This window comes from Saccostrea cucullata, unplaced genomic scaffold (assembly GCF_032062105.1).
Source record: "Saccostrea cucullata isolate Sc308-1 unplaced genomic scaffold, CSIRO_AGI_Scuc_v1 ctg27, whole genome shotgun sequence".
NCBI lineage: Eukaryota > Metazoa > Mollusca > Bivalvia > Ostreida > Ostreidae > Saccostrea > Saccostrea cuccullata.
The window spans coordinates 1,336,253-1,350,678 of record NW_026920935.1 but is presented as its reverse complement, the minus strand read 5'-3'; the positions used below and the strand labels follow the sequence as shown (position 1 = coordinate 1,350,678).

The window sequence follows — 14,426 nt, the reverse complement described above, 5'->3', positions numbered from 1 at the left end:
GCTAACAAAACCATTATAACGACCATGATAGAATTTGGGAAATACCGGTGTTAAACGGTTGTTGAAATCACTGTATCATCAACTTATCTGTCAGTAGTCTGCCGAAAAAAAGATCTGATTTTCATTATTATTGGTACCATTGAAATTCCCCATAGACACAATAAACCTTATGAAAGTCAAGCATGGCTGTAGGAACCAGGGTGCCAGCTGGGACTACACCTTACATTTTGGCAAAATTTACATGTATTAATATACCACAGAAAATTTAAGCTATTTTATGGATGTTCCTGGACTCCATTTACCAGGGACCTATACATAGATGTCCCTGGACAATTTAAGGAATTTTTTGCTTTGAAGCCAACTGATTTCTTTTCTGGTTGTCATTCCCTAACTAAAATTGCGTTTAGAACAAGAAAATAAATATTCCTAATCAATAATGCTAATTGTAAAGTTTATGAGGATCGGGTGTTTTTTTTTTCTTTGGGAAATCCTGACTCAACAGTTGCCGTTTGTGTTTCAGGACCCCTGGCTTTCGAGGATGGGGAAATTTTGCTTGGAACATTGTCGTTTTTCTGAACATTACTATTGTTTTCTTTTTCAGTTTTCTCTCTTTTGTTTTGATGTTTGTAATCTGGCTATAGTTGAGTTTGTTTTTTTTTAAAATTATAGCGAGCGCAGCAAGCGTCGCGAAGCGACGCTCGCGAAGCGAGCTCAATAGACTAACGTGTAAGAACAGAGGAAATATTGAAATCTGTTACGTTTTCTCTGTGCAACATTCCCAGTTCCTGCACTTAACCTTTGCGCGAATAAATAAATAAATAAATAATAACGTAAAGCATGAAAGGCTATCAGTTTGTAGATATTTTTCAAATAAACAAAAAATAACTCTGCAATGTTTTTCGACCAAAATTGCACTAGGTCTAGAGTTTCAACCAGACGCTCGGCTGTCTCCGTAAGCTCCGTGACGTCGCGTGACGTCACAGGTAGTCGAGACGTCTCGTGCGGCTTGATGTTTGAAGTGGCTGATAAATTTTTCAAGTTTTTTCGATGGTACAACTGCGCTCGCCCCAACGGTCACACCGTAAAACATATTAGGTTTTATTGTTGTTTTATTTTTCTTGATACCTGAGGACCTCATTCATTTCTGTCGGGTTCAATGTTCAACAAAAGCTGTAAAGTCCCGTACTTCCGGTACTTCCAACTTCGTCACTTGCCGGTTGTGCACGTCTCCAGTTTTCACTTACACGTCAGTCATGGCTAGCAAGAAAGAAAAGGCCCAGAAATCATTAACCAAAGAAGAAGAACTACTTCTCCAGGATTTCAGTCGTAATGTGTCTACGAAATCATCTGCTCTATTCTATGGCAATGCTCTGATCGTCTCAGCTATACCCATATGTAAGTATGCCACGTCGGCATATAAGATGTGAACATTTATAATCAGAAATGTCATTACCTTCGATTTTCAATTAAAAGAACACATGCAGTGAGCAGGTTAGGATGTTAGAGGAGCCCCCCTTTGACAATCTCAATTTATTTGGTTTCATTAACTTGTCAACAGTGATTAATCTGGAAAGGGGGGGGGGGGTAATTTATATCAGTACATTTGCTTTTAGACCTTCAATATGGAAAATCAATTTTAAAGAATATTTTTCTGCTTATAAATTAAGTGATTATTTTATCAATCTGAGATTATACTTTCAAATCCATATAGTTTATGGCAGAATATGAATTTACTAGCTGCAGTTCATCTGTCGCTTGCTGGCACAGGCGCTTGTTTCATACAGTACATTAGTTTTCTACTATATAATATAGTAGAAAGCTAACATACTTTATGAAACAAGCGCCTGTGCTTGCTGGTCTGAAAAAAAAATTGGGATGGATGACCAGAGAGCTACAGTGCCCTGCATTGAAATCCTATCTATTGCACACAAAAAAAGTGTGCTTCTCTATATTTATTTCTCCGTACTTTTCAAACTGCCAGTGCCATCTCATAATATTACTAACCATGTGTTCCTAATCCTAACATACTGTTTTCCTATTTCCACTTCAAAATATTCCTTATAACCATTGTTTACAGCCTCCTGGACCTAGAATTGAAATGTTGAAAATTTCACCTCTTTATACTGCCATTTTGGGTGGCAAGATAATTCAGTCAAACAGGCTTTGTGCAGATGTCAAATATGAAATTATTTACAGATGTCTAACAAGCAGTAATCTATGTTTGAATATTTTATCTTTTTTTAAAAAAGAATACAGTAAGGCTAAACTCACTTTTCAGAACATCAGAGATTTGATAAAATTGTTAAATGTTTATCTGTTAACTTTACAAAGTAACATTTGACTTTTAAAACACCCCCCTCCCAGCCACTCAATTACAACGTGCAAGACTGTCCAAAACAACATTAACAGCTTAATTTCTACGATACAGTAGGTTGATCAATATCGAGATGTGGGCGAAGGAATTATTCTTTACCATTTTTAAATGCCTGTTTTTCAGATGATTAGGTCGAATTTTCTCTACCTTAGCGCATTGTAGTAACCCTTGGACTTCCGGTCCAAGCACTATCATTTATGAATATAATATGTAAGACCCCGTTGAGACGTAATGTAGTGTATTTTTGCATCATCAACTCTCCATCACCTTTACTTTGAGATTTTCCAGCTAGAGCAATGAAAATGCGAACTTAAGCCATTTTCAAGAAGCTTTAGCATTGTTACGGGAAACGAAAGGAGATTTTATTTTTTGAAATATTGCTGCATTACTTAGGATGAACAGTAAAAACCCTTAAAACTCCATAATATTGCCAACTGTTTTGTGAAACATGCAATTTTTGATTTCTGTTATGTAGACTCAAACTTGACTTCCGGTTATGGTATGGAAATCGTTCAACCGTTAAATTACCGATATTTACCAATTTGAAGATATTCATGATTTTAAGATTTAAAATTTTTTACTTTACATAATTATTTCACCCTAAAGTAGGGTTTTGCGTTTCTTTTGCGTGTCAGTATATTTACAGATCTCTAAGGAATATTTTGAATTAATTTTTTTTTTGTCTGAGGCAGTATGGATATTTATTCAGTTACTACTGAATCATCACAGTGAATTGAGTTTAAGATTGTTTATTTTACAGGGCTGTTTTGGAGGATACACCAGATGGACCTATATCAGTCTGGGATTCTCTTTGCTGTAGGAACACTTGTCAGTACTTACCTTGTGGCCTATGCTTACAAGAATGTCAAATTTGTCCTCAAGCACAAGTAAGTACATTTTGGTCCAATTTTCACACCTGTTATTTAATCTTCAGTAGTATATAAAATTTATAAATTCAATGATTGATTGTTATCTTTTCAATATGAACTATTATGTTCTTTTAAGTTCACCTGAGCCAGAGGCTCAAGTGAGCCTTCTGATCAAAGTTTGTTGGTTGTCTGTCATCATCTTTGTAAACAATTTTATCTTTAACTCCAGAACCACTGTTCCAATTTCAACCAAACTTGGCATATATTCTTGATTGAAACCAAGGGGAATTAATGTTTTTAGACGGAGGCTTAGCCTCCGCTCTATTGGTACCGCTCAGCTGCGGCGGAAGGGAATTTGCGATCGCCATCTAGCGGCTAATCACGTTAACTTTGATTAGCTTGGTCCTCCGGCTCATCCTTTCCAAGGCAGGAGTACATGAAGCAAAACAGGGACAGGGAACCAGGCTAAACTTTGATAAACTGGCCTGCCTGTATATTCGGATATGTGCTGTATCAGACAGGTGATCAGTAATGTTTGAGTCCGCTGCTGACACGCTCATTGGCTGATAAAAACTCTCGCTGACATAGAATTTAAATTGTCGGGGAAACCAAAACAGATCACCGAGTGCAGTTCTCTGCATCTGCTTTTGATGCAATTAATCTAATTCGGTCACAATATTTTCCACATACAATACATAATTCTTTTTTTTCTCATGGACCTATAATTATCTCACATCTTTCACCTCACCTGGGGGATTTTAATTAGTTTGCGAAGGTCCTATCAATTAATACCCTACATTACCTAGATAGAAGAAATCTGCATCATTGTTTCATTGAAACTGACATATTTTAAATGTTCACTCACTGACTCAGCAGAGAGCTGCGGCTTGTCTGTTTATAGCTCTGCTGCATCTATTTTTAAATTCCTTATCACATGTTTCAGAAGTTAGATGGGACAAACTGACCCACATGTTTCTATGTTTACATGACCAAAACCAAAACAGTGGCTTGAATCTTACTTTGTGGTGTAAATTTAGTAATATTATGGCTAACCTGTGCAAAAAAGGATGCAATAAAACACTTGTTATGGAATCTGCAATAGTGACTTAAAGTATGCCCACAAAATATATATGCAAGGAGTTGAATTTATTAGATTTCCCAAACCTTGGAGAGATATTGAAAAAGTGTCAAGGATGGGTGAATGCTTGTAAACGGTTCATTGGCTGCTAAGGGAGATAGGGGGTAGGGAATTTGAAGCCCACTTTATTTTCTGTCTAGTGGAGAGAGAGAGATTTTGTTTTCCGAGAATAAATAAAAATACATATATTTGTACGTCTAACTTATGTATTGAATAGATAGATTCTCACACATTAATTTTCTTCCACTCACTTTTCTTTCAAATGATATGATTAAAACGGTTCTATATTATATGAACCATTTTAATCAAATCATTTGAAGGAACTAACATGCAACTCTTTGTTTTAAACCCAACCTGCATCCACCACGGATTTTTTTTTTCAAACTCCAAAAGAAAATTCTTTGTACTCTTTGGAAATGCTGCAAATCCATTCAATTTTAATTAAGGCTTCAGCAGTTTTTTTTTATTTTTTCTTTAAATTCGGACTGGGGAACCAAAGAAATAAATGGAGGTAAACAGATATTATTTACCGAAACCTAAGATCTTCCATACGTGTGTGTGAATCTTTGCTTGAGAGTGTGTAGGGGGGGGGGGGGTTTATATGGACAAAAAATCCTGATACCCCTCTTTCAAGAGTGGCTGGATCCGCCTCTGAAACGGGAAGGATTTTCAACGAAAATGGGTATTATCCGTAAAATCGCATATAATACTGGATATTAGTGATCGTTAATCCACAATATCTAGTCAAGGCGGTGTAATCACTTTATAAAACTTGAACAATGGGATGGCATATTTTGCGGAATCAACTTTCACCTAGATGCAAATGTTTCTAAAGGTATCACCAGTCAAGTAAGAATTTGGAAGTCAGGATTAATGCGCACTGGACAACAAATACCTGTAGAGCTTTGTACATTATCTTAATACACTGCACCCAAACAGGCGTTTGTTCTTTGATATTTTATAATGTTGGAAATATTTGGATCTCTTTATGTTCATACCTAACACAACAGACTATTAATTAAAAGTTGAATGTGCATGTAGATCTATGCATTGTTATATCTGAATGCTTGTATCTCAGCTCCTTTTAGTCCTGAAGAGTTAGAGATACTAAAGTACTTTTTGGCTTTCTCACATTTCAGGAAGCTCTTACCACGAGTCACTAAAGAATTGAAATTGATATAGTTTATTGCAATTAGATTGGTTTGTCCTTTTGATGAAAAATAGGAATTCAGTAAATTACATAATTAAACATTAGACCACGGTAACATAAATGAAGAAGATGTGTTTGTGAAACACTGGTCCCCCCCCCCCCCTCCCCCCATATATCCCTTACCATTCAAAAGTCATGGCCAAGGTTAAAGTTTTTTCATAAGTATAGAATATCGAAGGTCAAGGTCAAAAGGTCAAGTTTGTTAATATCCAATGAAAAGTCTTTCCATAAAAAAAAAATATATGAAGTATTAATGTCCTGGTATCTACTTTTCATATATGGCCAACTACCCTTAGGCAAATGTTGGGGTCAGAATATGAATAAAAAATTCCCAAAGAGACAAACAATCATGTTCATTCCAAGCCTCCGTCTATCAGTACTTTCAGTACTTTGATTTTTTAATGTAATTAAGATCATTACCTCTTTCAAAGTGAGATACTATAGCCCTACTTTTTCTGCATAGTATTTATAAATGCTATGTATGCATAGAAACTTGCTGTTTTGAATTTTATGCCCTCCAATAATAAACTCAAAACAAGCAAGTTTATTGGTATGTAGAGACACTTTTATAGGTAAGGAGGTGGGCAGATTGGTTAAAAATTATTTCTGTAATTAGAAGTGAGATAGTTGATTGACCAATACTTGAAAGTGGAGAAATTCACCCCAACCATGTGCAGAAAATCTTGCACCATGAATTGCATGATATTTGCATTACAGGGTCTGTAGCATTATGGTCCAAGACTAAAAATTCTACAGTTCTTGCACCTAGTATTAACATTGAATCATCTTAGTGTTAGGTGGGTGTTGTGATCCATGATCTTTTTTGTTTGAATTGTTACAATTTTTAAAAAGATCTCTTGAATTGACTAGGGTATTATTTAAAAGAGGAATATTACTCTTGGAATAAAGTGTTTATTTAAAATTGGTTAAATAAAATATTACTATATTTACCTGTGTTCAAAACCAATATTAATTTGGTTATTTACAGAATTGCTCTCAAAAGAGAAGAGGCAGTTACTAGAGAGATGACCAAAAAGTTTGCTGATGACAAGAAAATGACAAGAAAGGAGAGAGATGAAAGGTAGGGGAAAATTGGATAAATATTATAGTAAAACATCATTATCTAAAACTCAGTTGGACTGAGAAAATACTATGAAATGTTTGAGGATTCGAGATATCAAGGGGTAAAATACTTAAAGAATGAATAGTTGAGACTTCAATACCACCAAGGGCAAGACCTTCAAGGTGCGTCACTTTCAAGTTTGTCTTGGAGCCATCTAATGGTATAACTATTGGAGACAAGTGTCAGTCTTCGCGAAAAAGAAAAATCCTCACAGGACATTTGGACAGAAGACAAAAACAATTTCACAGGACCAAACAAGTTTTCACCGGTCCAAAACTTTGATCATATAATGATCTGATCATCATAACGATGTTTCTTTAGATCATATGAATCAATAAACAAATAACACATTAAAACATAACTGAAATGTTTCTTTTTTCTTTCCTGGTACTGTCCTATCGAACTATTTCAGAAACATTGTGGCGGAAGTACGTTTTAAAACAATCACGATCGACAAAATGTTTTAAATAATGTGTTTTGGTATTAGTTAAAGCGTCTATATGATGATATAGAAAATATAAAATTTAAAACACAACCAAAACAAACCTCGGACAATTGGACTGATTTTACTAGCTAGTGCATCAGACCAATAAGATTTTCACCTGTTTTGTCCGACGGACCGGTGCTTTTGGGATTCTCTGAAGTGTTTGCAATACCAAAGTTCAACTGTATTTCTTTACAAATAAATTAAAACCATAGATTTATTGCTTTATATTACATAGTCCTTATGATTTCTAGGGAGACAGGACTGGGGTTGAAGTTGGTATACATGATATTTAAAAGATTCGTCATTGTTAACTCTTATTTTAACAGGATCCTGTGGAAGAAGAACGAGGTTGCGGACTATGAGGCCACCACTTTCTCCATCTTCTACAACAACGCCTTCTACCTGGTTCTCCTCATCCTCTGCTCCTTCTACGTCCTCAAGAACTTCGGACCCATGTTGTATCCTTTGTAGTCAATATCTTAATACACTACATATTTAAAAACAGATTTATATCTTAAAAAGTATTATATTGGAAACCTTATCCATTCATTCATGTGATGATCAGATGTTAGCTTTGAATTTTGAATTCTCTTTGAAGGGGGATTTGCATAACATGTGTAATTTGAAAGTAAGGGTCAAAGTGCAGAAACGGGAAAGGGTGTTTTGGGAAATCAGGTAAGCAATACAGGAACACTAAGGATTAAGAATTTCCTTTAGAATCTAAACCTGGAAAACAGTTTTATTTTGTATTTTTAACGAATTTCTAATTTATATTTGGAGTCATTCAACGTTCATTTCTTGATGACATAGTCAACACAACTGTCTTGGAAATGTGTCCAGAGAAATTCAGTCTCCAAGTAAAATTTGACACTTGTTATACACCATATGTTATTTAAACTTTGACACACCAGTGGCAAAGGAATGAAGAGAAGTCATATAAAAATCATAAAATATAAACAAAAACCACATAAAGCATATTGTAAACTGCGAACTCTTAAATATACATATATTTTTTTTTTATGAACAAACTGAAAGATGTGCTATGAACAGAGTTGTTCTATGAACAGTGTGTTGTCCTATAAACAGCTTTGTCCTTAATTAAATTCAGTAACTACCTGATGTCTGTTGGGCTGGCTGCTGGTCTTCTAGCTCTGTTCTCCACAAGTAACAAATGAATTACCGCCCAATTACAAGAGCAGCAGATCGTCTTAGCAGGGGAAAAGAGAGCAGAATACCTGACTAATAAAAGCAGAGAAAATCACAAAGACACCATTATCTACTTCTTTAAGAAATATCAGATATCAATTTTGAAGAATTTTTGTATATTTTTTAAAGACTTCTTAAAATTGTGTTATAAAACTTTTGGTATAAAGCCAAAGAGAAGAAAATTATGCATTTCAATGTAGAATTAAATTAATGTTATATTTTTACTGATTGCCTTTTGAGTTTTGAATTGGTGAGGTATGATTTCAAGGCCGTAACTAGGCTCAAATTTTTAGTGAGGCAAGGGTGCTGGGCATTCCTAGTCTCAGACGGGGCAAGGGTAGTACCTGATGGCCAGTGATGAGGGTTTCCAGGGGGAGGGGGGTCTGAAACATGGGTAATAGAAAATAAAAGATTTACTCTTAAATTAAAAAGTTTTTACCTTTTGAGTTGTCGACAGCATGGCACAAAGTTTAGAGCGTATGCTCTAGAGTCGCAGACTGAGTTGATCCTTACGTAGCGGGTTCGGATCCCACTGCGGGATGTAGAGACCGGTCCCCCGAATGAGACCTTAAAAACTGAGGTCCTATGTCACAGTAAGTGATGACACAAAAAGATCTCTCAATGTTAAAACATCTTTAGTGACCCTGAAAACCTAGCCTTATTTAAAACTTGCAGCCCTCCACCAAGTAGTGGTGTCTCAATATGAATGAGAAATCCTTAGAAGGGATGTTAAACAATCAAACAATTTACAAAACAAACATTTTTTTAATTATATTTTACATGTTTTGTAGATGAAAATGAGGTACCTAGTGACATGAAGAATTTAAAGAAATTGAAACAAAAGTTGAAAATATAAATAATTTAGCATGAAGACAAACATAATTCATAAGTTCAATGTGAAAAGTTTTCACTTTTCAGAGCTCTCATAAAAGAGCAAGAGTCACGTTGGACCTTATTTGGCCCTGAGAATTTCCGAAAAATTAAAACTGCTCAGTTTAGGTTGCAAATGCAGCATTTATCATTTGGAGTGTTGGTGACCACGTATCAATCAATTGTGACTTAATTTTCCATCTAGTCAATACATTATGACGTCATAAAATGTGTCATTTTCCTCATATCGTGTAAATTCCTTTGAAAATGGCCTAAGTTGAGGAATTTTTCAATATTTCATATACAGCACAACCTCTGATCCAAAATATGCAAATACATAATGAAAGCTCTGTTTCTGAAGATAAAAAAAAAAACATGTTTTATTTTTTGGATCGTGGGCTGTGCTCATATTTTAATTCTTTGCCGAAGGTAGTCAAATACACATGTTTTCTGCAAATTTCAAGAACATTGCAATTTCTCAAACCTGTTTTCCAATATCTGAATTCTCAAAACAAAATTTTATGATAGAAAATGAAAGCACCAAGTGTCCACTTTATTTTGACATATACATGTAAAATGGGAAAGAGGGTGATAATTAATTATTTGATATAAGTACAGGGCCAATTTATGCATAAGATGGCTCTTGCTCTTTAGTGAGGCATTTGCCTCACTGGCCTCAATGGTAGTTACGGCCTTGGATTTTAATGTGTGCCTTGTTAAATGATACAGAGATGCTGGTCCTTATATGCCCGAGTCAAAATAAACAACCTTGTCTCATTCAGAGAATTTATTAAGTACATGTATCTTGAGTTGTAATCAGTAGAAACCAGAAATTAAATCATGATTCTTTGTGACAATGATTTACTCTAATTTTAAAATAACAATAACCAAGCTTTTTGTATGCGCAGATTGAAATAACAAAAAAAAAAAAAATCAACATTCTGTTTCGTTGGATTCTGAAGACGCCTTTTGGAACTTCTTCACAATAGCAAACTTCTGAGATAAACATGGCAAGTATTTACGAAATTTCTTGGACATCAAACAATACAGAAACAAAATGCACGGGAATGATATGTAGATTATAATGTTAAAAATGACGCCTAGTTCTCCCAGCATCACTTCCGACACGTACATTTTGTCGTGAACCATGGAGAGAGTCCATAGTATAAGTATAATTGTTATTGGAATCTCCACCAAAGAAAAGATGGCGGCTACAGCAATCACAATCCACGTGACACGCCGACTCTCTTTGGTTGTCTGGTTGTCGGAGAGAAAACGCTGTCGTTTATGATCGGCACGAAGGAGCTGTCTAGCCATGAGAAAATCTAAGGTCACCACGATGGATAGAGGAAGGACCTTGACTAGTACGATACAATTCCAGTAGTAGATACATTCATACACGACTTCGTATCCTTTGAGCCAGTCGGTATGCACAGCCTTACAAGTGAAAATGTCTTTGGTTCCCCACACAACATGAAAATCAACATAGGTCGTGTCCAGAAACCGACATAAATGAAGTAGTGAAGAACAACAGTATACCACTATAACACACAATACGCTTCTCTTTCTTGTCGAGATTTGTCTGATGTAGAAAGGATAACGCACACCAATGAAGCGATGGAAACTGAGTAAAACGGTCAGCCATATTGAAGACGTATGAGTTATTTCAGGAATATACTTGGCTAAATAATCCCACAATCGACAGTAATGGTTAGGGATGAATGGAGAGACGTCCGAAAAATATAAAGCCAGCAAGAAAGGAGATGGCAAGATAACGTGTAAAGTATCAGAAATGCCAATAGCTATCATCAGAATGTTTATTGAGGAAAACATTTTCTCCTTGACGAACACGGTAATCATTAGAGTGTTCGAAAAGAGTGTCAGAAGCGCCAGGACTGGCAAAAGGTAGACGTAAAATGGTATTGTTAGATCCGCCTCTACCCAGGCCCAGGGGTGTAAAACAAAGGAATCAAATTCCTCATCCAAGTCCAGGATTTTGTCCCAAACATCAAAAGTGCTATTAATGGAATCGTCTTGGTTAACTGTCCATCGACGTATGTTAAAATTTGCTACATAGGGACCAGGTTCATCCATTTTAATGTGAAATCTGTCCGCTTTGTGAACCGTCAGCACCAGTTATGATGATAATTTACAAAGTGCCACCACTTTCGTCATTGCCAGGGGGCTGAAACAAATTTTATTGATGAGAATCAATTAAATATTAACATCAGGAATGACCACTTCATTTGTAACAGTATATTAATATACAGTGCATTGATTAAACGTTATTAGGTACTATAGTACTCACAAATGTAATTAATTTCTATTTTCATGTTACTAATCTTGTTCAGTTTCTCAAGTTTGTTAACAAACATAATTTGTAACCACAATTAACATGATTAAGCCATCATAGCACAGTGATACCCACATGCACGTTTGTGTTTTCTCTTCTAAAAATATTCCGCGTCATCTTCATCTTTGTGTAACAATTTTGGAAGCCACAGTAATTCTATATTCTATAATTTTGAAAAAGGTCCACTGTCAGTCCTCAATCACCCCTGGGATGAAAATTGAAATTCCGAAATAAATGCTCATTTACAAGTCTTGTTCCAAAATGTGAGTAGGCTAGTGCTATGAAAAATGCAAAACAAGTTCAGGCATACAGGGCTTGTAAAAAGGTTTGTGAACCCCGACTGGTCCCATGGCGAAACTTAAAATGACGCGGAGTCAAGGTAACTGTTTTTGCAGAAAAACGTTTTTTCTGAGACCCCCTCCAACGATCATCCCCTAAGGTGTTAATCTAAATTCTGATACCGTATTTCACATTTTCCAAACACTCGAATATTACATGAATATTACATGAAGTTTAAATTATAAATGGACTACTTCAAAAGATGTAAGAAAAGTTCCAGGAATCAGTTTTTTGTAGTAAAACTACGCTTTTTGGTCCCGCTCCCAAATCACCCCTAGCGTAAAAACTGAATTTCCAAATCCTAGCCATTGCATATCGACAGGACACTCCTAATCATTTTCCAGAATATGAATGGGCTACTACGATAATCGTGAGAGGAGCTTAAGGAACAAGGTTTTTGAGGCAATAAAATATGTTTTTTGACTCTAACTAGGTGCATGTGATCATGAAAATTCCGAAACATTATTATACTAGTACATTTACAGGGCGCTCTCAATCACATTGCAAAAGATGAGTTGACTACTTAAAAAAATCAGAAAAGCAAAGAATCCAAATTTGTTGGAAAAATGTCATCTTGACCCCCAATCGTCCCCAGGGTAAAAATCGAATTTCTGCGAAAAATTAAGTTCAGGGAACAATGTTTTCTTGAGATTATTTTGGCCCCATTTGGCACCGTACAGGTGAAAGGAAAATTTCAAAATCTTTCTGCAAATGTTCAAGGCACGAACAATGATATAGCAAAAGCTGCTTAAAGTATAAACTTTTGAGGAAGAAGTGTGGCAGACGGACGGAGAGAAACTTTAGGTACAGTATATTGTAATTCTACTGGTCTTTCCGTCTGTCACACTTTTTTTCTTCCCAAAATACTCTTACATTTTTAGCACTAACCAATTCATCTTTTGAAGTATGATTGATGGTGCTTTGTGTAAAAAAATTGTAACTTCTCCTTTTCCCCAAGGGGTCAAATGGGTTTTTCAAAACATGATTTCCAAAACTCCTCCACAGCCAAATGTACAATCCTCTCCAATTCTGGAGATAGCTATAAGCGGACTCCGAACCGTGGCTTGAGACAGTGAAACTCCTCTTACATATTTAAGATTAGAACAATCATGTTTGGAATATAAATATGGGTGTGTCCCCTCCAGATTTGCAATCAGGTTTTCGAGTGTCCATTTTCAACGCTAGAGGATAAAGCGGCCGGGGTCAGAGAGTAGCGTTTTTCTACAAAGAACTCCTCTTATTTTTTTACACTGACCGAAGAGCTATTATTTGGAATTGGTGATGTCTCCCGTAGATTTGCAATAAAGTTTTAGCAGAATTTCAATTTTACCATGAGAGTGATTGGGGGAATTGGGGAAAAAATTGATTCCTTATAAATTGCAATGAAATTTTATATATAGCAACTCCCTGTGGCCTAAGGATAAAGCCTATTGATTTTGAGGTCAAAAGGTCAAAGGTAATGAATTCTGTCTGTTTTAACACTTTTGTTTTCGCGCGATATTTCGAGAAGTCTTTGAGCTTCTGCAGTTAAATTTTACATCACACCTTACTTTGGCTTATGGGACCCCTATTTTTAATTTTAAATGCCAAAGGTCGATTAAGTTTATAGCGTGTCATATTATTTTGATAAATTTAATCTGATTCTACACAAGTATTCATACCTGTTCTGATATTTTCGTGAATTTGAGCAGAATATTTATTTTGAAAAACCTACATAATAAGAAAAGGTTCCTGTTGTGCAGTATGAAACATGTATTAGACTCAGTGGTGTCCTCCAAAGGAATGCATCAAATCAACGTAGGAATAAATTTTGTCAACTGATAGTGATAAAACGTCATCCATTAACTATAAATGACGAATTAAAGACACAGCCAGGGTTATTTGATAGGGAAAACGTAACATTTTACTTTTTAAAATGTGATAAAAGCATTGATTTCTGAATGATTCATACCCATGCAGATACAGAGCTTCTACCGAGAAGATACAATATACCGGTATCACCTTCTCGCTAAAACTAGAAAAAATGTGCGGACACTAATTTAAAAACGTACTCACCTTTCTTTCAAAGAAAAAAGCATGTAAACCAATTAAGCGTTCTGTAGAAACCAACAAATGTTCAGTAAAAAACAAGCGTGTTTCCCAAGGAACAAATAACATCGACCTGTTACAGGAATGTGTAGCCACTTCATTCTAACGTGCTTGAAATATGAAACATGACATTTGCTGGAACCATTATAGAGCTTTTCTCCTTATCCTATGGTTATTGTTTGATCTATAGTAAAGGATTCATTCGAGTTCGGATCCTGTTGAAGAGTCGGCGCTATCTGACAAAGAATACTTTGTTATATAGACATATGTCTTTTTTATGGCTGTCCGAGTCTATTGCTATGGTAATGTATGGATTCTGATGACATCCGTCTTCGTGCGTCGTCCGTAAGATTTAAAACAATTTTAGAT

The 14,426-nt window shown here is 35.6% G+C and overlaps 2 protein-coding genes across 2 annotated transcripts; one reads left to right on the top strand and one right to left on the bottom strand.

Annotated features, from left to right (window-relative positions):
* The first annotated feature begins 1,222 nt into the window (after window positions 1-1,222).
* Window positions 1,223-8,631, top strand: LOC134258706 (translocon-associated protein subunit gamma-like). The gene is made up of 5 exons (XM_062741245.1): window positions 1,223-1,395; window positions 3,135-3,261; window positions 6,580-6,672; window positions 7,528-7,659; window positions 8,310-8,631. The coding sequence occupies exons 1-5, from the start codon at window positions 1,254-1,256 to the stop codon at window positions 8,374-8,376; spliced, it is 561 nt and encodes a 186-aa protein (XP_062597229.1). The 5' UTR covers window positions 1,223-1,253; the 3' UTR covers window positions 8,377-8,631.
* Window positions 8,632-10,052: 1,421 nt separating this feature from the next.
* On the bottom strand, window positions 10,053-14,180 carry LOC134258705 (sex peptide receptor-like). Its single transcript, XM_062741244.1, has 2 exons — window positions 14,025-14,180; window positions 10,053-11,462 (listed from the first exon to the last, which is right to left on the bottom strand). Exon 2 carries the CDS (start codon window positions 11,369-11,371, stop codon window positions 10,211-10,213), a length of 1,161 nt encoding a protein of 386 aa, XP_062597228.1. The 5' UTR covers window positions 11,372-11,462; window positions 14,025-14,180; the 3' UTR covers window positions 10,053-10,210.
* Window positions 14,181-14,426: the final 246 nt, after the last annotated feature.